Source organism: Phalacrocorax aristotelis, chromosome W (genome assembly GCF_949628215.1).
Source record: "Phalacrocorax aristotelis chromosome W, bGulAri2.1, whole genome shotgun sequence".
NCBI classification, from domain to species: Eukaryota; Metazoa; Chordata; class Aves; order Suliformes; family Phalacrocoracidae; genus Phalacrocorax; species Phalacrocorax aristotelis.
Genome location: NC_134310.1, coordinates 18,191,489 through 18,216,598, shown reverse-complemented (window position 1 = coordinate 18,216,598; position 25,110 = coordinate 18,191,489). Strand labels below are relative to the sequence as shown.

The following is a 25,110-nucleotide window of genomic DNA, read 5'->3' as shown; positions in this document are numbered from 1 at the left end:
GAGGCCTTGTAAATGGCAGAGGGTTCATAAAAGTCTGATCAGTTGATTCACTTCTTGTTACTTTAGTTTTTCAAAGCTCAGGGAGGATTCAGGGACGATGTTGGTAGTATTGTACACAGTGTATCCAATAGGATTTGTGCTAATCTCCCAAGTTTGCCCTAGATCTGAAGAGCAATTTGACAGCAAGGGCTATTGTACTGTTCTCAAAGTCAAAGTAACTTTAAAAAAATTCAGATGCATCAGTAGCTACTAGATGTGGGAGTAGGGTGACATTAATCAGAGTCTGAATTAGGCCAGGCTGATAAATTTCCTGCTGGGAGAGACACCCCCCCAGACAGAGCTTTGGTGCCCTTGTTGAAGAGGATTTTGGAAATGCAGGACTGCAAACACAGGGGACTGAAAGTGAGGCTCTGTGAGCTCTACCAGCTCTCATGTGAGTGGACTTTAAAGGGAGCTGGAACGAGCTGTACTTGAGGAGTAGGAATCCACCCCATGGGGTGCCCAGTTGCTGAAGACTGGCTCTGTGCTAAACCTCCACCAAGCACTGATCCTCTTTTCTCTTGCAAATAATGGACTGTCTGTGCCTTTCAGATCACAGAACTTCTCCAACTAATGAATCAATTTAAAGAAATGGGCTTTGAACTAAAAGACATTAAGGAGGTCTTATTGTTACATAACAATGACCAACACAACGCTTTGGAAGATCTAATGGCCCGTGCAGGAGCCAGCTGAAAACACATTCCTGGATTCTCGGTGTGCAACAGAACAGGACCAGCCCCGCCACCTTCACATCCAGTGTGACTTGCTCTCGGCAGGAAGGAGTCTGGCTTTTCGTGTACACGGAAGAGTGACTGAGCAAGCCCGCTCGCGTACATCACTCGAGCATTTCTCTTTCCACTGAGAGCCAACTTTCTTAAATTAAATTTTTAAAGTGTCCTTTCCTAAGTTTCCTTTTTCCAGCTTGGCCATGGGGAGTTTAGACTGCCCAGCCTCTACTGGAATTCTATATAGGTAGAGACAGGAGTGGTTTCTCCCCCTTGCTGTTGCACTGGAGTTGGACAGAAGAATACTAAGTTGGTTCTGAAACTAGGTTGCTTTGGTTCTTTGAAGCTGCTTTTATGGTGTCTGCTTGTACTGAATTACTTGACTGTGTCACAGTCCAGATTAACCAGTTAAAATTTGACCTTTAGTGCAATGGAGTTTTACTTTTTGGTTGAAAGTTAGTCTGTAACTTAGTAAAACACTGGTTCAGAAACTGTCACTATGCATGAAGAGAGAAGCTGTTCCTCATGTGGTGTGTTTTTTGTTGTTTGGGGTTTTTTATGTTGTGGGTGTTTTGGTTTTGGGTTTTTTGTTTTGGTTTGGGTTTTTTTTGTTTTATAACCCATGTATCCAACACTTCTGCCAGACTTGAGTGTCCAATGCTGAGTGGTGCGTAAGTTCTCTTGAAACAGGTAAGCTGTGAACTCTACCCGAAGCTGCAACTTGTGTTGGTTCTTGAACCTGAAGGCAGGGAGCTGGGGCTCAGTATTCTTAATCCCCCAGGTCTGTAGGATATTTAAGGCAATACCCTGCTAGGAAATCAGTTATCTTTTCGTTTTAAATAATACTCAGTGTGACGCAGGAGGATTCTCTCAAGCACTTTCTTTAAAACAAATATACTCACTGCATTAGTTCCTTTTCTCACACTGCTATAGAACTACATAATAATGTCTAGTACTAGAAATCAGGTTTTGAGTTATTTTTGATAGTTAAAAGTATTACTTTGTACACTGTTCAAGTTCTAAATACATAAAATATTAGCAGTCTTGAGGAGTCTTTAATTTACTAAATATTTTGATTCTGCAGAAGAACAACTAATAAAACCCTCAACTATAACTCCCAGTGTCATGGTTCTCATTTCTCATGCTCTTTGCCTTCAGCAGGTGAAGAACTTGCCTGGATCCTGCCTGCCCAGGTGCTGCCTGCTCCTGTAGGCATGCATGAACACTGTCTGCCTTGGGCAGAACAACCAGAGGTCTCCAGGCAGGTGGCTACAGTGGTGGAATTTGCTGCTTTTTTCTGTGGCTTATTTCTGTTTTGTTGCAAAAACCAAGCCTAGGGATCCAAACTCATGTTAGAGCATGGAGCTGGGAGTATTGGACTTTGAGAGGGGAAAACAGCTCAGCTCATTGCCTCAGTTTAGGTTTTTCAAGTAGGAGGTTTTAGCTCATCAGGACCCCAAAGATGATGGCATTTGCCTCCATTATGTTGTTAACTTTATATGACCAAAACATCTAATTTGGGTCCAGTGTTAACACCTGGAATTCTTTGTGAGGTGTGCAACTATGTTAATTACATACCTTTACTTAAAATTATGCTGAGGAGAGATGTAGCTGGCAAGTATCTAGGAGATATGGAGATGGATGAGGAGTAGGATCAGGGCAGATTGCTTTGCATCATATCCTGTAGCATTGAGCTTCACCAGCTTATAGTGATGGGGCTGAAATTAAAACTTGTCCAAGAAGGACATTGAGCAGCTGGCAGGTCAGCAGCTGCTGCCTCTGTGGGTACAGGTAAAGCAGTTACACAGCTTTCCTTCCCAGGTGAGAAATGTGACAATTTGAAACAAGGAAATGGGGTTCCTGATTTGTTTTCCAGCTTTTCTGACTAAACTCAAACTGCTTTACTGTCACTGCTGAGAGCATTCAGTTGTGTTGCTTGTCTCAGTTTTCTCAGAATTAATATACAAACAAGTTCCTGTCTGGTACTAGACAGTCCTGAAGGGGCAAGAAGTCCTGCCAGCGAAGAAACAACTATTTAGACCAAACCTCTGAATAACACAACCAAAGAGATGATTTTTTTTTTTTTAATGTGTTAAGCTTTTTCACAGTTCCCACACTACAGTAACCAATCTGCTTATGGAGACTGCTGTAGAGGTGAGAGCAGAGAGATGAAGATGGGAAGTTGTTGCTGTACGCTTCTATGGGAGAACTTATCTTGGGCCGCATATCTCCGGGACACAGGGCTCTACCCACCCTGGGGACAGTGATGCACAGACATCAATATGATGGATACAAAATGTCCGTTTATTTAACTGCGTCACACGCTTATATAGCTCTTGCGCTTCCTGTTCCTGCCACTCCTATGGGGAGGAGTCTATCTTTCCGTCACAGCCTGTGATCTTCTGGTCGCCGATCCCTGTCTATTCCCCTACAGGAAGTGATACCTGTATAGCTTGTCTCCTCTTTCCAAAGACATACCAGTCTGTCTTCCCTGGTGGTGCTGCCCTTGCACTGTCAGTGAGGTTTCTGGGTTTACATCTTTACTGGGTTTGCACAGCCAAGTTCTGGTAGCAGAGGGGCTACAGGGGTGGCTTCTGTGAGAAGATGCCATAAGCTTCCCCCATGTCTGATAGAGCCAGTTCCAGCTGGCTCCAAGATTGGCTCAGCTTTGGCCAGCAGTGGGCCTATCAGCAATGGTGGTAGTGCCTCTGTGATAACATATTTAAGGAGGAGGAAAAACTGCTGTGCAACAGCAGCCTGAAAAGGAGTTGAGAATATGTGAGAGAAGCAACTATGCAGATACCAAGGTCAGTGAAGAAGGGAGGGGCAGTTGATGCACTAGGGGCTGGAGCAGACATTCCCCTGCAGCCCGTGGAGAAGACCAGCATTGAGGCAGGCTGTCCCCCTGCAGCACATGGAGGTCCACAGTGGAGCAGATATCCACCTTGCGGCCCATGGAGAACCCATGCTGGAGCAGGCTCCTGGCAGGACCTGTGGCCCTGTGGAGAGAGGAGCCCATGCTGGAGCAGATTTGCTGGCAGGACTTGTAACCCCATGGGAGACCCACGCTGGAGCAGTCTGTTCCTGAAGGGCTGCATTCCATGGAAGGGATCCATGCTGGAGCAGTTTGTGAAGAACTGCAGCTGGTGGGAAGGGCCCATGTTGGAGAAGTCAATGGAGGACTGTCTCCCATGGGAGGGAGCCCATGATGGAGCAGGGGAAGACTGTGAGGAGGAAGGAGTGGCTAAGACTAAGTGTGATGAACTGACCACAACCCACATGCCCTGTCCCTCTGTGCTGCTTCGTGGGGGGGAAGACGTTGAGAATTTCAGGAGTGAAGCTGAGCCCAGGAAGAAGGGGGGGGGTGGGGGGGGGGTGTTTTAAGATTTGTGTTTATTTCTCATTATCCTACTCTGATTTGATTGATAATTAATTTTCTCAAGTCACATCTATTTTGCCTGTGATGGGAACTGCTTGGTGACCTCCCTGTCCTTATCTCAGCATGTGAGCCTTGCACGTATTTTTTTCTCCCCTGTCCTGTTGAGAAGGGGGAGTGATAGAGTGGCTTGGAGGGGATTAACTGGGTGCCCTAGGGGAGAGGTACTTCTGAAGAAAATGTGACAAGTGCCTGTTGTGGTTTAGCCGGCAACTCAGCCCCACACAACTGCTCGCTCACTCTGCCACTGGTGGGACGGGGAGAGAATCAGAAGGGTAATGCTCATGGGTTGGGATAAGAACAGTTTAATAATTAAAATTAAACAACAATAAAAATAAAAGGGAAAGGAAAACAATGAGAGGTACGAAACCTGGGGGGAGAGGGGGGAAAGGAGAATGAACCATCAAAACAACCCACACATGATGCAGCCGCACACCACCCACCCACCCAATGCTGCCATATAGGACTCCATCGAGCAGCCTTTCATGTCCAGTGCTTTCCCACAAAGTGACAGGACCCATCAGTGAACAGGGCATATTGCTCCTCATGTTCTGGCAGTTTGTTATAAAGTGGAGCTTCTTCAGCACGTGTCACCACCTCCTCTGGTGATAAACCAAAATTTTTGCCTTCTGGCCAGTCCATGATCACTTCCAAGATTTCTGGGCCACTGGGGTTTCCTACTCGAGCCTGCTGGGTGATCAGTGCAACCCATTTACTCCACGTAGCATCAGTTGCATGGTGTGTAGAGGGGATGTTTCCTTTGAACATCCAGCCCAGCACTGGCAGTCGGGGTGCCAAGAGCAGCTGTGCTTCATTACCAACCACTTCTGAAGCAGCTGGAACCCCTTCATGTGCTGCCAATATCTCTTTTTCAGTTGGAGTATAGTGGGCTTTGGACCCTCTGTATCCCCAACTCCAAAACCCTAGGGATCAACCTTGGGTCTCCCCATGTGCTTTCTGCCAGAGGCTCCAGGTAGGGCCATTCTCCCCGGCTGCGGTGTAGAGCACATTTTTTACATCTTGTCCTGCCTGGACTGGCCCAAGAGCTACTGCATGAACTATTTCTCGTTTGATCTGTTCAAAGGCTTGTCGTTGCTCAGGGCCCCATTTGAAATCATTCTTTTTCCGGGTCACTTGATAGAGAGGGCTTACGATCAGACTGTAATTTGGAATATGCATTCTCCAAAAACAGACAACCCCTAAAAAAAGCTTTGTTTCCCTTTTGCTAGTTGGTGGAGACATGGCTGCTATTTTGTTGATCACATCCATTGGAATCTGACGACGACCATCTTGCCATTTGATTCCTAAGAACTGGATCTCTTGTGTGGGTCCCTTCACCTTACTTTGTTTTATGGCAAAACCAGCTTTCAGAAGGATTTGGACTATTTTCTCTCCTTTCTCAAAAACTTCTGCTGCTGTGTTGCCCCACATGATGATGTCATCCATGTATTGAAGGTGTTCTGGAGCTTCTCCCTGTTCCAGTACAGTCTGAATCAGTCCATGGCAAATGGTAGGACTGTGTTTCCACCCCTGGGGCAGTCGATTCCAGGTGTACTGGACCCCCCTCCAAGTAAAAGCAAACTGTGGCCTGCACTCTGCTGCCAGAGGGATTGAGAAGAATGCATTAGCAATATCAATTGTGGCATACCACTTGGCCGCCTTTTACTCCAGTTCGTACTGAAGTTCTAGCATGTCTGGCACAGCAGCACTCAACGGCAGAGTGACTTCATTCAGGCCGTGATAGTCTACTGTTAGCCTCCACTCTCCATTAGACTTCCGGACTGGCCATATGGGACTGTTAAAGGGTGAGTGGGTCTTACTGATAACTCCTCGACTCTCCATACAATGAATGAGCTCATGAATGGGAATCAGAGAGTCTCTGTTGGTGCGATATTGCTGCCGGTGCACTGTTGTGGTGGCGATCGGCACCTGTTGTTCTTCGACCTTCAGCAACCCCACAACAGAAGGGTCCTTCGAGAGGCCAGGCAAGGTAGACAGCTGTTTAATTTCCTCCAAGGCAGCTACTCCAAAAGCCCACTTGTAACCTTTTGGGTCCTTGAAATACCCTCTCCTAAGGTAGTCTATGCCAAGGATGCACGGGGCCTCGGGGCCAGTCACAATGGGGTGCTTTTGCCACTCATTCCCAGTGAGGCTCACTTCGGCCTCCAATACAGTTAGCTCTTGGGATCCCCCTGTCACTCCAGCAATGCTAATGGGTTCTGCCCCTATATAGTTTCATGGCATTAAGGTGCACTGTGCACCGGTGTCCACTAAAGCTTTATACTCCTGTGGGTCAGATGTGCCAGGCCATCGGATCCACACAGTCCAGTAAGCCCGGTTATCCCTTTCCTCCACCTGGCTGGAAGCAGGGCCCCTCTAGTCTTGATCATGGAATTCACAATTCACTTCCTCTAAATGTGAATCAAGAGTCTCTCTATTAAGCTTAGAAATAAAATCAGCACTTCTATGCCTCTGTCTGGGGACCTGCTCACTGGAAACTGGAGCAGCAGCTTTCCTGGAGGAACTTCCCTGATTGTTCTTCCTTGCAGTTCACACACTTGTGCCTGTAGGGTCGAGGTAGGCTTGCCATCCCATGTCCTCTCCGTGGTCACACAGGTAGAACCATAGGGTGGCCCGTGGTGTGTATCCTCTCCTTTGAGCCAAAGGATGCTTATTCCTAACAGCTGAGACACTACTCTGTAGAGTTGGGGAGCAGGACATATCTTCTTTGAGTTGCTGGACCTCCCAGAACAGTTTCTCCACAGCAGAGACTAGGGAGGAATAGATATTTGCTTCGTAATCCCAGAGTCTATCAATCACCTCTGCCACTGTTGGTGCCTCATCCCCTCTCCAGGACGTTACTGCTAATGAGTTTGCATACGAGGAGGGTGCGCTCCGTACAAACTTCTGCCACATGTGTTGTGTGCACTTGGCTTCATCTGGATCTTTGGATGACCATTGATTGTCCAGGTCACCATAAATCACCTCAAGCACGGCTAGTTCCCTTAGATACTGGATACCTTTCTCCATGGTCATCCATATTCCTAGGTGAAATACAATATCTTCCTTGAAGGGGTACCTTTCTCTCACAGCTGACAGGAGTCACCTCCAGAGGCTGAGGGCTTGTTTCCCTTTTCCAATTGCTTTGTCAACGCCCCCTTCCCCAGAAAGGGATCCCAGTTGTTTGGCTTCTTTTCCCTCTAGTTCCAGGCTACTGGCCCCATTATCCCAGCATCGGAGCAGCCAGGTGACAATGTGCTCACCTGAACAACGGCTGAAATCTTCTCGCATATCTTGTGACTCACTCAAGGACAGGTATCGGGTGGTCTCCGTTTCATTTATGATTCTTCCTCCTCTCATCATGATGGCCCTGCTGCTTCATCATCCCATTCTAAACGAGTTGACTTCCACTTCCAAGATTTCTTCTTGTGTATGGGGGTGACTGATACTGGCATGGGTTGATCCTCTGAGTCAGCTCCAGTACTTGTCGTGGGGGTTTGAGCAGCCACAGTATTTGTCCTGGGGGTTTGAGTGGCCGCAGTGTCTGTTGTCAGGGCTGGATTGTCTACAGTGCCAGTCACTTTGCATTTCAATCCAGAGACCTTCCCTTCCCCTTGGGGGCACTGAATACTGTTGAGCAGGGCTCGGTACACATGGGCCAGGCCCCAGCACGTTGCAGTTATCTGTGTCTCTCTGGAGTTCCCAGCATAACAACATACTTTCTCCAAATATTCTACTAGTTTTTCAGGATTCTGCACTTGTTCAGGGGTGAAGCTCCAAAACACTGGGGGTGCCCACTGCCCTAGGTATTTGCCCGTGCTATTCTGCATGCCCTGCCACTCATAACTGTCAAGCCTCGGGGCAGATTTCTGGGTGATATTCTTAAGTTGCTTAGTCAAAACCAAAACAACATGCCCAAAAACTAACAATAAGTGCACCTTAACCACCCAAGGATGGTCAAGATACATAAAGGTTGTTGCAATAAAGGCACAGACATCATAGAACAAAGTTGCAAAGGTACTATTCTGTATTTCCTCCATATAAAATCTCTCAGAGGAGGAGGTATAATTGCTAATTGCCTCAACAAGGTGGTATCCAAAGTACAGTAACGGTTTCAGCAAAAACCCCAAATACCAGATAAAATACCAGATAAAACTGAAAACCAGGCAAAACACAGCAGACTAAACAAACACCAGTCTTTAACACAAACTGCAAGAACAAGAACATGGTGCTGTGACCAGCAGCTGTTATTATCTCGAACCCTCAAGCCCCACATTGGGCACCGTAAAAGACTGTTATGGTTTAGCCAGCAGCTCAGACCCGCACAGTTGCTCGCTCACTCCCCCACCGGTGGGACAGAGTAGAGAATCAGAAGGGTAACGCTCGTGGGTTGAGATAAGAACAGTTTAATAATTAAAATAAAACAACAACAACAACAGAAATGCAGTGGAAAGGAAAACAATGAGATGTGCGAAACCCGTGCAAGGGGAGAGCGGGGGAAGGGGAACAAACCACCGAAAGAAACCGCACGTGATGCAGCCGCCTGCTGACCCAACACCACCAGTCCCCAACAGTCCGCAAGCTGCAACTCCCCCCCACGTGCCAACCACCCCTATTAATATACTGGTCATGGTGTCACATGGTATGGAATGAACATCCCATTGGCCAGTTGGGGGTCAGCTGCCCCAGCCATGGCCCTGCCCCTCCCAGCCTCCTGCCTATGTGGCAGAGCATGGGAAGCTGGAAAGGTCCCTGACCACCACAGGCACTACAGTGAAGAGAATTAACCCCTTCTCAGCCAAAACCAGCACAGAAGGGCCTGACAAACATGTAGCAATGGTGTGCCCGTTTGTATTAGCAACACCAATTACATTATGGGGACGGGACTGTATGAGTCAGTGGGGAGTGCAAATTTGGTCAAATTTATCCTGAGGGCCACTGCGGCGCAAGCACCTTAGAATTGACATGGACAACACGAACTCTGGTATGGGTGGAACAGTGGCCCCTGCCTGTTGTCAAATTGCGCCATTTACACGAATTAGTTGACAATTACATGCAGGGAACACGGTACCTACCACTAGTTCATGGAATTCACCTGTGTTTGTAATTCAGAAGAAAAGTGGTAAATGGCGACTCTTACATGACCTAAGGAAAATTAATGCTGTAATGGAGGGTATGGGTGCGCTACAACCAGGCATGCTGTCACCTGCCATGATCCCCCGCAATTGGCATCTTTTATTGATTTAAAAGTCTGTTTCTTTACAATTCCTTTGCATCCTAACGATGCCCCTAAATTTGCGTTTTCAGTCCCTTCCATTAATATTAGTGAGCCCCACAAATGCTATCATTGGATAGTGTTGCCACAAGGCATGAAAAATAGCCTTGCGATATGTCAATGGTTTGTAGCGAAAGCCCTATCCCCAGTACGTGAACAATTTGCTGAAGCACATATCTATCACTATATGGATGATATCCTTACAGCTGCAGAATCTGATGAATATGTGCAAATGACCTTAGCGTTTGCATCCCACCAAATAAAGCAGGCCAGTCTGCAAATTGCACCAGAGAAGATTCAACAGGCGAGCCCATGGCAGCATTTAGGGTGGAGAATAACAGAACAAAAAATCAGGCCACAACATGTAAAAATCCAAACTAATGTCAAGACACTTCATGATTTACAAAAACTCTTAGGTACTATTAATTGGGTTTGACCTCTGTTAGGTATTAGAAATCATGAATTAAGCCCTTGATTTTCTCTATTGAAAGGCAACCCTGATCTTTTATCACCTCGTGTTTCAGCCCCTGAAGCGACGGTGGCACTTACAAAGGTTTCTGACGCTATCGCTTTGCATCAAGCAGCTTGCGTCTGTCCTGAACGACCCTTTCAACTAGTCATCTTGAATCCATCTACCCAGCCATATGCACTGCTTTATCAGTGGGATGTAACACGCAATGACCCCTTAGTGATAATCGAATGGATATTTCTTGCTAATCAGTTACATAAGTCCATCGTGACGCATCCTGAAAGCTTTGCCCTGCTAATTATGAAAGGACAACAACGACTCAGAGTATTAGCAGGACAAGATATTGCCAGAATCATTGTACCAGTGTTGTCACGTATGTTACAGTACTTGATGCAAACTTCTCTAGACTTTCAAACGGCTTTAGTAGACTTTCCTGGTCAGCTAGATAATCATAACCCGAGCCAGAAGTTGATCCAACATTACTTTATATTATATGAAACCCCAAACAGAAGCCATATACCTCTATCGGCCCTCACCGTATTTACTGATGGATCAGGTCGAACCAGCTGGGCAGTTATTGTGTGGAAAGATCCATGTACTCAAACTTGGTTGTCAGATATCAGCCATGCTGATGGTTCTCCACAAATTGTGGAACTCGCTGCAGTAGTCTGAGCTTTTCAGCTTTGGCAAGAACCCCTCAATATTGTAACAGACTCAGCTTATGTAGCTGGGCTAGTAGCTCGTTTAGAAAATGCATGTTTGCGGGATATTTCTCATCCACTATTATTTCACTATCTATTCCAGCTGTCCCGTCTTTTGAATGACAGAAAAGAACCTTATTTTATTATGCATATTAGAGCGCATACAACTCTCCCCGGCCCTTTGGTTGAAGGTAACCGGCGAGCAGATGCTCGGACCATGCCTGTTCAAGTACTTCCCATTATGATGGAACAAGCCCGGATTTCCCATGCGGCTTTTTTCACCAAAAATGCGAAAGCATTACCAAAAATGTTTTCTTTGATGTCTGTACAAGCCCGTGACATTATTAGTGCTTGTCCAGACTGCCAACGCTTCTTTAGCACAACATCACGCGCAGGCATTAATCCTAGGGGACTGACTGCCTTAGAATGATGGCAAACAGATGTTACCCATTTTCCAACATTTGGTCACTTGAAATATATTCACGTTTCTGTTGATACCTTCTCAGGAGCAATTTTCGCTTCTTGTCATGCCAGAGAAAGAGCCTGAGATGTAATCAAACACTTTACCTGTGCCTTGCATCCTTAGGTATCCTACGTATAATTAAGACTGATAATGGCCCAGCCTATATTTCACATTGTCTACTAACCTTTTTTCAAGATTGGGGGGTGAAACACATCACAGGTATTCCTCACTCCCCCACAGGGCAAGCCATCATTGAATGATCACATAACATCTTAAAACGCATGTTGTTACAACAAAGCGGGGGAGCTGGAACCTTAACTCCACAAGAGCATTTAGCAAAAGCACTGTATGTCCTTAACTTTTTGAATTTTTTCTGATACAAGTCCCCCCATTAGCCGACACTATCTCTCTCTGTAAACAGACCAGCAGAGCATTGAAGGAAAGGTGCAGGTCCTCGTACAAAATTTAGAATCCGGGATAATGGAGGGTCCCTTCCCCCAATAACATGGGGGAGAGGTTATGCTTGTGTCTCCACAGGGTCAGAACCTCGCTGGATCCCAGCCTGTTGTGTCCAGCCGTATTGGTATCAACCCTCAACAGAAAATTCCGCATCGGAAGAATCAAACCCTACTGAAGGAAAATAAAGATGCTCTGATTGTTGATTATATTTATAATCTGTTCATGTAACAGGGTATGTTCTTGGCCAGGGTTACCCAAGCTTCAGCTTTGCTTGTGCATGAATACAGTGTCTGTGTCGTGAATTGCCACAGCTATCCCCTACCCACCCACACTCTGCAGCACGAGGTATGGCGAAACATTAGCTGGCTGTTTCCATAGCTGTTCTTGTGCATGTGCAAACAAAGAAGGTTTAAACTGGTGGAGGTATTTGCAGGGACATGTCAGTGCCAGGAGAGGCTAAATGGAGTTGAAGCTGGGCTTGCATCATTTGGGTACACTTCAGTACCAAGATTTCATCCAGCTTGGTCACAATGTTCTGAAAATCCTGGTGAGGAAGACAAAAGGAAAGTTTTGGGAACAACACTAGCAGCAGGTTGGAGAAAATCAGCATATTTTATGCACTGCAGCAGTACATAAAAGCATGTTTTCCATTCTTCAGTATAGTAGATTAAATCAGTGTTTCCTTATTAAAGTCCTGACCCTCACAGACAAAGGTCAGTGCCTCTAAATATTGGGGTTAATGTACTCTGGCAGTTTTATCTCTTGGTGAAATTACAGCTAATACAGTGGTTTAAAAATAAAAATGTATAAAGCACCTGTTATCACCCTTCTACACAGGTTAGTTTTTCAAAGGTTTGGTATAAGGACTGGTCATCTGACATGCAGTTTTACAATGTACTGAACTCTGTTACTGACACCACTCGTGTTGGATCTAGCAATCATGAAAATAAGTGGTGAGTTGAGCCTCTCATTGATCAGACATAATAGCCCATTCTTGGGAGACAGAAGGGATTATTTCACATCAGGTCACAGGGCCAGTCCAACTCCTGCATGGCTACAGGTCTGCTAGATCTGACATGAGAAATATCAGCAGTGTATATAGCCTTGGCCAAGGGGAACTCTACCTTCCATAGCAACCTGCCACACGGATAAAGTGTGTTATGAAACTGTGATTAAAACTGAAATGGAAGCAGTTATTTTTAAGTAGGACTTGTATTAATAAGGGAGCACTCAGACTTGCTCTGCTCTCCAGCTGAGAGCAGAGTTTGGTGCCTTTGTTCACAGGTCAGTGTCTAAGAAGCTGGGAGGTTTCAGCATCCTCAGGGCTAGGGACTTCAACTGCTACCACATGAAAATCAATCATTCAAAAGCTTATTTGGCAGGACTCCTGATATCTCATGTACTGTATCTTAGTCTTGCAGGGACATCAGGACTGTAATGAAGACCAGTCCAGCTGCTGTGGCATATTTTCCTTAAGCACTTTAAATACTGCTTGGTTCAGTATGTGCCTTGTCTTGGCAGGAGTCTCTTCTGCAGCCAAAGTTTCAAGGCTGGAAAAGTTGCAACCATGTGAAAGTGGAAGGAGAGAAACTGTAGGGGCAATGGGCAAAAGTTGGAACATAGGAGGTTCCACTTAAATATGAGAAAAAACTTCTTTACTGTGAGGGTGACAGAGCAGTGGAACAGGCTGCCCAGAGAGGCTGTGGAGTCTCCTTCCCTGGAGACATTAAAAACCCACCTGGATGTGTTCCTGTGCCCCCTGCTCTGGGTGTGCCTGCTCAATCAGGGGGGTTGGACAAGATGATCTCCAGAGGTCCCTTTCAACCCCTACCATTCTGTGATCCTGTGATATGGGATATGATATGATTCTATCTCCCAGGTCATTAGCGATAGAATGAGAGGAAATGGCTTCAAGTTGCATCAGGGGAGGTTTAGATTGGATATTAGGGAAAATTTCTTCACTGCAAGAGTGGTCAGGCATTGGAACAGGCTGCCCAGAGGGGTGGGGGAGTCACCATCCCTAGAGGTAGTTAAAAGATGTGTAGACACAGCACTTCAGGGCATGGCTTAGGACACATGGTAGTGTTGGGTTGATGGTTCGACTTGATGATCCTAGAGGTCTTTTCCAACCTTAATGATTCTATGATTCTAAGTCCAAGTGAATTTCATTGCCCAAAGAAAGGTCATGCTGTGAAATAACACTACAGGATATAAGTTATTCACATGCTGCTGAGAGACCTGGCAAGCTTGCAATAATTCTGCTAGCCAGAAAATGATTGCTTGCTGCAAGGGGCAAATAAAGGGGGGTGGGGGTGGGTGGGCTGGTGTCCAATGACCAACAGACTTAGGAAGAACAATCTCAAAAGATTAAAAAAAATAAGAATAAAAAAATAAAAGATTGCTTTGTATTACTGCATTTTCTGCAACAAAACTAATAAAATTTATGGCTCTTGTGCTGCTTTGTGAACTTCTATGTGTTATCTGGTAACACGTCACATGCAACTGGAAATCACAGCAAATAAACCACATGGTGACGCCATTCTGAAATCCCTGAGGCAAGAGTCCCTGTAGCTGTACTTCAGATCTGAACTGTGATAGGAATGAAAATGGTTTGATAATGTAATGCAGTAATGGAGCTTGGCTTTATTGATAAGATGAGGGAATTGGGAAGGCAGGAGGTTCTCACTGGGAAATGTTAATAAGCTGGGTGAGAGATGAAACTTCTCACACAGCTGTAACATGCATCTATCTGGATGCAGGCGAAACAGAAAATTGATTGCCTGGCTAGCAGTGGGTACATGTAGGTGCCAGTCTTTAGGTCTAGCCTATACTACTGTCATCCAAGACAAGGATAAGCCAAGAAACACTTGAGTGACAAAAGTCAAGAACCTGTGAGGGCGCAAGTCACAGTGGTTAGAGCACTGGGGTGAGTGGGGCCAGGGGTTGGCACATCTGCAGTGCGATAGGCAAGGGACTCCCAGAAGGAAGAGGCAATATACCACTGTTGTGGTTTAGCCGGCAACTCAGCCCCACACAGCCGCTTGCTCACTCCCCCACCAGTGGGACGGGGGAGAGAATCAGAAGGGTAAAAGTGAGAAAACTCGTGGGTTGAGGTAAGAGCAGTTTAATAATTAAAATAAAACAATAATAACAGCAACAATAATGCAATGGAAAGAAAAAAAATGAGAGAGACGTGAAACCCAGGGCATGCGGGGGGGAAATGAACAACCAAAACAAACAGCATGTGATGCAGCCACTCACCACATGCCCATCCAACACTAACAGTCTCACAACCACCCCCCACAACACATCAACTGCCCCCATTAATATACTGATCATGGTGTCACATGGTACGGAATGAACATCCCATTGGCCAGTTGGGGTCAGCTGTCTTGGCTGTGGCCCCGCCCCTCCCAGCCTCTTGCCCACGTGGCAGAGCCTGGGAAGCTGGAAAGGTCCCTGACTACTACAGGCACTACTTAGCAACACTGAGCCGCTACTTAACAGCAACTAAAGCATCAGTGTGCCACTGGCACTTTATCAGCTACAGTGAAGAGAATTAACCATTTCTCAGCAAAAACCAGCACAATACCATCCGTGGTCTGCCTGATTGCAGCGCATGTGTCACATTTGTGGATAACCTGCGCAATAGCGTCCATGGTCAAGTCCACCCCTCGATCACGAGCCCACCTGTATGTTGCATCTCTCCCTTGATGGCCTGAGGTGTCATGGGTCCACCGAGCTAGAAATAGTTCACCCTTATGTTGCCAGTCCAGATCCACCTCAGCCATTTCAATCTTGGCAGCCTGATCTACCTGCTGGTTGTTTCAATGTTCTTCAGTGGCCTGACTCTTGGGGACATGAGCATCCACATGATGTACTTTCACAACCAGGTTCTCTACCCGGGCAGCAATATCTTGCCACAATGCAGCAGCCCAGATGGGTTTGCCTCTGCGTTGCCAGTTGCTCTGCTTCCATTGCTGTAACCACCCCCCAGGGAATGAAGAAAGTTCTTTATACTGCTTTAAAATGATAATGCCACCTCTAAAACCTGATAAAGACTGTATGAGCGAAACATACAGTTAGTCCATATCTATTTTGTATTGAAGAACCTGAAGTGTTTCAGAAGTGTCACTGCCCAGAAAGGTGATGGATATTCTCATATCTCACTGAAGCCTTGAGGAAAGATCAGTGAGGTTCAGTGTTTAAGGATCTATTGCCATCATTATCCTTTTAAACATATTTTTATTTACAGGTGAATATTTGCTAGTAGTCCTTTGAACAAAGATAATTATATATAAAGTTGTGTTGTGGTTTAACCCCAGCCAGCAACTAAGCACCACACAGCTGCTCACCCTCCCCCCCCAGTGGGATGGGGGAGAGAATTGGAAAGGCAAAAGAAAGAAAACTCATGGGTTGACATAAGAACAGTTCATTAATTGAAATTATAATATAATAATAATAATTTTTAAAATTGTAGTGAAAAGGAAAACAACAAAAAGAAAGAAAAAGAGAGAGAGGAACAAAACCCAGGAAAACCAAGTGATGCAACTGCTCACCACCTGGTGACCAATGCCCAGCCAGTCTCTGAGCAGCAACTGCTGCCCCTCAGCCAACTCCCCCCAGTTAATATACTGAGCATGACATCACATGATATGGAATATCCCTTTGGTCAGTTTGAATCCGCTCTCTTAGCTGTGCCCCCTCCCCTCCCGGCTTCTTGTGCACCTGGCAGAGCATGGGAAGCTGGAAAAGTCCTTGACTAGTACGAGCACTACCCAGCAACAACCAAAACATCGGTGTGTTATCAAAATTGTTTTCATACTAAGGCCAGAGTATAGCACTAGGCCAGCTGCAGTGAAGAAAATTAACTCTATCCCAACTAAAACCAGGAAAACGTTGCTATTTTAATAAATAAGGACGATAAAGGTTTACCCCTTCAGTTCATTTTATGAACAATCCTCCCCAAACTAATAGGACTGAGATAAGTAAATGTGTAGATATCACTCAAAAGACATATACCAATAAAAAAAATCACTTATACTGTCAGTTTAATCTGAGGCAGTCTTGGCTAGACCCAGACCATGGCAACACTATTTTAATTTCCTGAGTTAGGTCTTAATATTACTGTGATAAAGGGGAAATGTCAGTAGTATGGCACTACTCAGCATGCTTACACAGATTTTAATCTGCATTTTATTGACAGGGAAGGCACTGATTAGGCCAAGGAATTAGGGTTTTTTCCCCCATACCATGCATGTGACTCAGCTCTTCAGTTTTATCAACCCACAATAAAGACCTTAGATAATTAGAAAGTAAGATGTCCAGTCCTCTGTGCTCAATGCAGTACCATCCTGTGGAGAATAGGGGAAGGATGGGGCACAACTGGTTTTATATTTGATATTGGAAGTTGGATTTTAGGTGAAATCATAGATATAGTTTAATAAAGATTTCCTTCACATAAAATTTCTAGAAAAAGAATGGGAGAAACATTTAGCCTGAAATGCACCTTGAAGTAGTTTCTTAGGTCTCCTCCATTACTAACTGATGGTTCAAAACATAATCAGTAGCTGACAAGAAACTGACTGCCTTCTTTCAAGATTAGTGCACTTTATGTTATCTTGAAGTGCAGAGCTAATTACTGAAAGGAAAATGATGCATCATTGTATTCTGTAGCAAAGTATTACTTTGTAAAGTCTGTATTTAGTATCTTTCTTCTGACAGTTCATTTAATCCAGGGAAAAAAGTGTTAGAGAACATATATCATACTGGATCCAACAGCCTGAGAGAGGCTCAACCAGTAGCAAAGTTGAAGTTGTATTCCCAGCAGGCACGCAGACAGAAGACATTGATGCACTACATATATATATGTCCAGCCACAAAGATCACAGACAGACAAAGCATTCACATGAACACAGCACCAACAGCCTCATCCTGCTCCCCTCTCTAGCTGAGCAAGATGGAAGCCCACTAGTGAGAATATATATCCCTCCAGCAGCTGGACTCAGACACTTAGTTTGCCCAGTAGCTAGCCCCTAGAATCCAGTCTATCCAGTTGCTGACACCTGGACATACAAGCCCCTAAGGCTGCAGCCCTACTCCAGTTGCTGGCACATGCCATCACACGCACATGTATGTACACGCACATACAGAGCTGGCCAGGACTTCCCAGGTTCCCAATAGCTGACCCCCCTGTGCTCTCACCTCTAGAGATACACATGCACTCCCACATGTGGAGTCGGAGAGTTGCCCATGAGTAATAACGTGGACAGAGGAATATGCAATATACTTTAAAGCTTAATTTCTGAAGAATCTCAGCTCCTGCCTTCATATAATGAAATAATTCCTGACAGGAAATGGGGGTATGTTTTATCTGCATACCTGCTCACTTCTACACTGAATCTTGAAATTGCAATTGCTGTTATACCTTGTTTGTACCTGTGCAAACACTACTTTCTTAAAAATGTGAATTATCTGAAGTACCATTGATGTTAGCACCCCTTAAACTGTGCAGTAAGTCAAATGTATAAATTTTCCTAAATAATGAGATGCCCAAACTCTTCAGTTCTAAATAATGCAGTCTAAATAATGACTGCTGTTGGTTTCTTACTGGAAATTAGGTTGCTGTAGAAAAAATAAGCTTTGTATAGATTCTGTACAAATGTGACTATTTTAGGAATATAAGGTCTTCAGTTACAAGTGCTTTTGGACAGGTGTTATGTTTTTACAACATCCATACCCTGATCAAAGCCTCAGGGAGCCACCAAAGTTTAATTATTAATAGCAATAATAATAATTATAATATAGATAGCAGCGACATTTACTAGACATGAGATCGAATTGAAAAGTCAGTGCAGAAGGAAATATATCAAACTAAAGTCACTTTCTGTACAAATAAAGAGGATGAGAAGGATCTGGTATCCCTTGATAAATGCTCAATTATCATGCTGAGTAATTAACAACAGAAACATTAGACTGCATAGAGGCATTAGAACCATTTAATCAAATTTATATTTAAGATGTAAGGGATTAGTAAGGCTAACTTAGAATAATGTTTGCCATTCTGGTCACCTTATTACAAAATAACACAAAGTTCAGTGGAACCAAAATGACAGCAACACTAAACAATTGAAAGTGCTTGCATAAAAATTACCAGCTTTACAAAAAGAAAACGAGGGCATCTCAATCAGAAAAACAAACATTTACAAATGAACAGAGAGGACAGGTGCTATATGAGTAACTTTTAAAGGAAAAATATGACTGCAATGGACAGGAAAGCTACCATTGAAGTTTGGTTAACTTTTTATGACAGAAAGTAAAACAGAAATTCTGGGGCAAGAACTGGCCCAGTTAGAAATAGTCCCTTAATTTGGAATTGGATCTCTCTAGCAACAGTTGTCAAGCATTACTAGGTTGCAGTTAAACTTTAGGGAAAAGTAGTAATGTGACAGGGTGTTGTACTACTTCATATGTGTATGTTGGTGTTGTGGTTTAGCCAGCAACTCAGCCTCACACAGATGCTCGCTCACTCCCCCACTGGTGGGACAGGGGAGAGAATCAGAAGGGTAACGCTCATGAGTTAAGAACAGTTTAATAATTAAAATAAAACAACAACAAAAAAGAATGCAATGGAAAGGAAAACAATGAGAGGCATGAAACCCAAGATGGGGGAATGAACCACCAAAACAGCGTGCGCACCCGCACCCCCCCCCCCGCCCCCCCCCCCCACACACACACACACACCCACACACACACACACACACCCACACACACCCACACACACCCACACACACCCACACACACCCACACACACCCACACACACCCACACACACCCACACACACACACACACACACCCCCGCTGACCCAATACCACCAGCCCCCAAGCCACAACTGCACCATACCAACCTGCACCACCCCATGCTAACTGCCTCCATTAATATACTGGTCATGGCATCACATGGTATGGAATGAACATCCCATTGGCCAGTTGGGGGTCAGCTGCCCCAGCTGTGGCCCTGCCCCTCCCAGCCTCCCACCCACGTGGCAGAGCATGGGAAGCTGGAAAGGTCCCTGACCACCACAGGCACTACAGTGAAGAGAATTAACCCCTTCTCAACCAAAACCAGCACAGTTGGTCTCAGTTATGTTTTTCTGCAAAGTATCTGTTCCAAAAGACTATGCTTCTGCATTGCTTTTTGCTTCAGGTTAAAGTTACTTTCCTTCACTATTGTTTTGAAAAGTATATTTATATACATGACTACATTGTGAAAATGTCCTATTGTTAGTCTCTTCATGCACTCAGATTCTCTAAATGTTTCTTCCCATCCTAGAATAAGTGATTTCAAGAACTTCAAGTAAAAATTTTCCATCATTACTAGCTTTTCACTCTATTGTTCTATGTTCAAAGTAAAAGTTTCAATTTGTTGTCGATAAATGCAGAATCTCTGATATTAAACATTCACAAAACCTTTACTTAACAGCTAATTAATTTCTTTCTGTATTCAAAATGAATGATAAGAACATATACAATGAAGTTAATCTAAAAATGTAAATTTCTTTTATATAAAGCAAGAGTTAATTTTATTTATTTCTTATAGAAGGTCTTAAAGTTAGCATGTTTACTCCTGTGAAAGTACATGTGCTTCTGTTGTTGCCACAAGAGCAACCTACTCTGTATTGAATAGTTGCAAGGGACCTATGAGTAAATATTCTATGGCTGTGGATGGTGCAGCAGGAAAGCAGGAGGTTAGACCCTTTTTCCAACCAATTAAATGTAAAATTAGCAACAAGATGTTTGAACATGAATTTTTATACATGCCAGAATGCCCAATAGCTCTAATGGGAAGGGACTTGTTAAATAAATTAGGGGTGTAGACAACCTTTGACAAAAACAAAATAAGAGTCAATATCCCACAAAATAATGCATGGGAAGCACAAATATATGTATTACAGGAATTACCTGAGACAGTGGAAGACAAGGAGGAGGAACCAAGGAACCCCATTTCAGAGACAGAAGATGCCGTAACCCCTTTTGTATGGGCAACCAAGAGTCCTGGAAGAGCCAAATCAGTCTAACCGGTAAAAATAGAATAAAAGCAGGGAGTTAAACCGGTAAGATGAAAACAATGTCCCATAAAAATGGAGGTCTGTAGCCTACGATTAATAACTTTCTAAACTATGGACTGTTACGAGAATGTAAATCAGAATATAATACCACAATTTTGCCTGTTAAAAAGCCACATTCACCAGAATACCATTTAGCACAAGATCTAAGAGCTATTAATCAAAGAGTGACTGATGTGCACCCAGTGGTACCCAATCCTTATACTTCGTTAACAATGATAGATGATTCAAATGTCTATTTTACAGTATTGGACTTAAAGGATGCCTTTTTTTGCATTCCATTGGAAGAACAAAGTCAGAAGATGCTTGCCTTCTATCATGGTTTTAGCTGGGATAGAGTCAATTTTCTTCACTGCAGCTGGCCTAGTGCTGTGCTTTGGACTTAGTATGAAAACAATGTTGATAACACACAGATGTTTTGGTTGTTGCTGGGTAGTGCCTGTACTAGTCAAGGACATGTCTAGCTTCCCATGCTCTGCCGGGTGCACAAGAAGCCGGGAGGAGAGGGGGCACAGCTAAGAGAGCAGATTCAAACTGGCCAAAGGGATATTCCATATCATGTAACGTCATGCCCAGTATGTTAACTGGGAGGGGCTGGCTGGGGGAGGGAAGCAGCAATCGTGGCTCAGGGACCAGCAGTGTCAGTCAGCAGGTGGTGAGCAGTTGTAGCGTTTGTGTGTTTCTGGGTTTTTTCCCCTTTTTCCCTTTTCCCTTTTTATTATATTATCATTATTGTTGTTATTATAATAATAGTTAATATTATAATTATTATTTTATTCTAATTATTGAACTGTGCTTATCTCAACTCACAAGTTTTCTTTTTTTTTTTTGCTTTGGCTCTTCCGATTCTCTCCCCCATCCCTCAGGGGTGGGGGCAGTGAGCGAGGGGCTGCATGATGTTTAGTTGCTGACTGAGGCAGAACCACGACATCCATATTTTTCTGTTTATAAGTAATTGATTTTTCTTTGAGGCATTTGCTATTAGCTGCTATTAATAACAGGGAACGGGACCAGATAAACTGTAAGTGTGACTGGATATGTCTGTTTAGTTGCTGATTGGGGCTGAACCACAACAGTCCTTTTTGGCGCCCAACATGGGGCTGAAAGAGTTGAGACAATAACAGTTGCTGGTCACAGCATAAAATCTGTTCTCAGTATTAGTTTTTCGGATCTGCACCATGCTATTGTATTTGCTGTGTCTGTTAAAGACTGGTGTTGGGTTTTGTGGTCTGATGTGCTCTGGAGTGATTAGTGATATTCTGCCTGGGAGAGCTGTTTCTAAAACATTGGCCTTGAGTTTTATTTGGTGTTTGAAGTTTATATTGAAGCCGTTACTGTATGTTGGGTACCACCTCATGGAGACAATTAGCAATTATACCGCCACCTCTGAAGGTTTTTTTATGGAGGAAATACAGAATGGCACCTTAGCTACCATCTTCTATAATGCCTCCTCCTTCATTACAACTTTTCAGTATCTTGAACAGCCTTGCGTAGTCAAGACACATCTGGTGGTATTGCTTTGGCAGACGGTTTCAGCTCTGTCTAAGGTTAATAAGCAATTTAAGAATATCATCCAGAGATCTGCCCCAAGGCTCGATAGTTATGAGTGACAGAACATGTGGGATAGTATGGGCAAATGCCTAAGACGGTGGGCACCCCCAGTGTTGTGGGACTTCACCCCTGAACAAGTGCAGAATCCTAAAAAACTAGTAGAATATTTGGAGGATGTATGTTGTCACCCTGGCAATTCCAGAGAGATACAAATCACTGCAATGTGCTGGGGCCTGGCCCATACTTATGGAGCCCTGTTTAACACTATTCAGTACCCCCAAGGGGAAGAGAAGGCCTCTGGATTTAAAAGGACAAAGACAAGGAAAGCGAGAAGCACTGTGGCCACTCAAACCCTCTCGACAGATGCTGTGGCTTCACCAATCCCGGTGACAAGCGTAGCAGCTGAATCAGAGGATCAACCCGTGCCAGTATCAGTCACCCATATACAGAAGAAGAAATCTTGGAAGAGAAAGGCAACTAGTTTAGAAAGAGATGATGGAAGAGCAGGGCCTCACGAGGAGAGGAGGAAGAAGAGGAAGAACTCATACCAGAAACGGAAACTACCTGATCCCTATCCTTGAGTGAGTTGCAGGATATGCAAAAACATTTCAGCCGTCCTTCAGGTGAGCACATTGTCACCTGGCTGCTCTGATGCTGGGATAATGGGGCCAGTAGCCTGGAATTAGAAGGAAAAGAAGCCAAACAACTGGGATCCCTTTCTGGGGAAGGGGGTGTTGACAAAGTAATTGGAAAAGGGAAACAAGCCCTCAGCCTCTGGAGGTGACTCCTGTCAGCTGTGAGAGAAAGGTACCCCTTCAAGGAAGATATTGTATTTCACCTAGGAAAATGGATGACCATGGAGAAAGGTATCCAGTACCTAAGGGAACTAGCCGTGCTTGAGGTGATTTATGGTGACCTGGACAATCAACGGTCATCCAAAGATCCAGATGAAGCCGAGTGCACACGACCCATGTGGCGGAAGTTTGTACGGAGCGCACCATCGATGCAGGGGAACTCATTGGCAGTAATGTCCTGGAAAGATGACAAGGCACCAACAGTGGTGGAGTTGATTGATAAACTCCAGGAGTACGAAGCAAATCTCTCTTCCTCACTCGTCTCAGCTGTAGAGAAACTTTCCCAGAAGGTTCAACAGCTCGAACAGGATATGTTCTACTCCCCACCAGTATGGACCAGTATGTCAGCCATTCGGAGTAAGCATCCCTTTGCTCAAGAGAGAAGATACACACGACAGGGCACCCTATGCTTTTACCTGCGTGACCACAGAGAAGACATGAGTAAGTGGGATGGAAAAACCTACCTTGACACTAGAAGCACAGGTACAAGAACTGAAAGGGAAAACAATCACTCAGGGAGGTTCTTCCAGGAAAGCTACTGCTCCAATTTCCAGTGAGCAAGTCCCCAGAAAAAGGAGTAGAAGTGCTGATTTTATTTCTAAGCTTAATAGAGACACTTGTGATTAGTATTTACAAGAAGTGAGTGATGAATACTATGACCAGGACTAGAGGGGCCCTGCCTCCAGCCAGGTGGAGGAAAGGGATAACCGGGTTTACTGGACTGTGTGGATCCGATGGCCTGGCACGTCCGACCCACAGGAGTATAAAGCTTTAGTGGACACTGGTGCACAGTGCACCCTAATGCCATCAAACTATATAGGGGCAGAACCCATCAGTAATGCTGGAGTGACAGGGGGATCCCAGGAGCTACCTGTATTGGAGGCCAAAGTGAGCCTAACCGGGAATGAGTGGCAAAAGCACCCCATTGTGACTGGCCCAGAGGCTCCGTGCATCCTTGGCATAGACTACCTCAGGAGAGGGTATTTCAAGGACCCAAAAGGGTACAGGTGGGCTTTTGGTGTAGCTGCCTTGGAGACGGAGGAAATTAAACAGCTGTCTACCTTGCCTGGCCTCTCGAAGGACCCTTCTGTGGTGGGGTTGCTGAAGGTCAAAGAACAACAGGTGTCGATGGCCACCACAACAGTGCACCGGCGGCAATATCGCACCAACAGAGACTCTCTGATCTCCATCCATGGGCTCATTCGTCGACTGGAGAGCCAAGGAGTCATCAGGAAGACCCACTCACCCTTTAACAGTCCCATATGGCCAGTGCGGAAGTCTAATGGAGAGTGGAGACTAACAGTAGACTATCGTGGCCTAAACGAAGTTACTCCACCCTTGAGAGCTGCTTTGCCAGACATGCTAGAACTTCAGTATGAACTGGAGTCAAAGGCAGCCAAGTGGTATGCCACAATTGATATTGCTAATGCATTCTTCTCAATCTCTCTGGCAGCAGAGTGCAGGCCACAGTTTGCTTTCACTTGGAGGGGGGTCCAGTACACCTGGAATCGACTGCCCCAGGGGTGGAAACACTGCCCTACCATTTGCCATGGACTGATCTATAATGCATTGGAACAAGGTGGACCTCCCGACCACCTACAATATCACAGAATCATGGGTTAAAAGGGCCCTTCAGGGATCATCTAGTCCAACCTTTCTGGGAAGAGCACAGTCTAGACAAGATGGCCCGGCACCCTGTCCAGGCGACCCTTGAAGGTGTCCAATGTGGCTGAGTCAACCACTTCCCTGGGGAGATTATTCCAATGGTTGACTGTCCTCGCTGTGAAAAATTTCCCTCTGGTGTCCAATCGGAATCTCCCCAAGAGCAACTTGTGTCCATTCCCCCTTGTCCTCTCCAGGTGACTCCTTGTAAAAAGGGGGTCTCCATCTTCTTTGTAGCTACCCCTTAAGTACTGGTACATGGTGATGAGCTCCCCTCTGAGCCTTCTTTTCTCAAGGCTGAACAAACCCAGTTCTCTCAGCCTATCCTCATATGGCAGGCTTCCCAGTCCT

At 45.0% G+C, this 25,110-nt stretch overlaps 2 protein-coding genes across 18 annotated transcripts in view; one reads left to right on the top strand and one right to left on the bottom strand.

Annotated features, from left to right (window-relative positions):
- LOC142049629 (ubiquitin-associated protein 1-like) overlaps positions 1-1,878 on the top strand; it is a 60,901-nt gene extending 59,023 nt beyond the window's left edge. For all 17 annotated transcript variants that reach the window (XM_075077499.1, XM_075077489.1, XM_075077495.1 and 14 more), the window contains one exon: positions 592-1,878. In XM_075077499.1, coding sequence (XP_074933600.1) covers positions 592-732 — 141 coding nt within the window. In that variant the 3' untranslated portion in view covers positions 733-1,878. The remainder of the gene's footprint in view (positions 1-591) is intronic.
- An 8,288-nt stretch (positions 1,879-10,166) lies between these two features.
- LOC142049628 (ubiquilin-1-like) overlaps positions 10,167-25,110 on the bottom strand; it is a 131,361-nt gene continuing 116,417 nt past the window's right edge. The window contains exon 11 of the mRNA XM_075077481.1: positions 10,167-12,111. Within this exon, the coding sequence (XP_074933582.1) occupies positions 11,977-12,111 (135 nt within the window). The 3' untranslated portion in view covers positions 10,167-11,976. The remainder of the gene's footprint in view (positions 12,112-25,110) is intronic.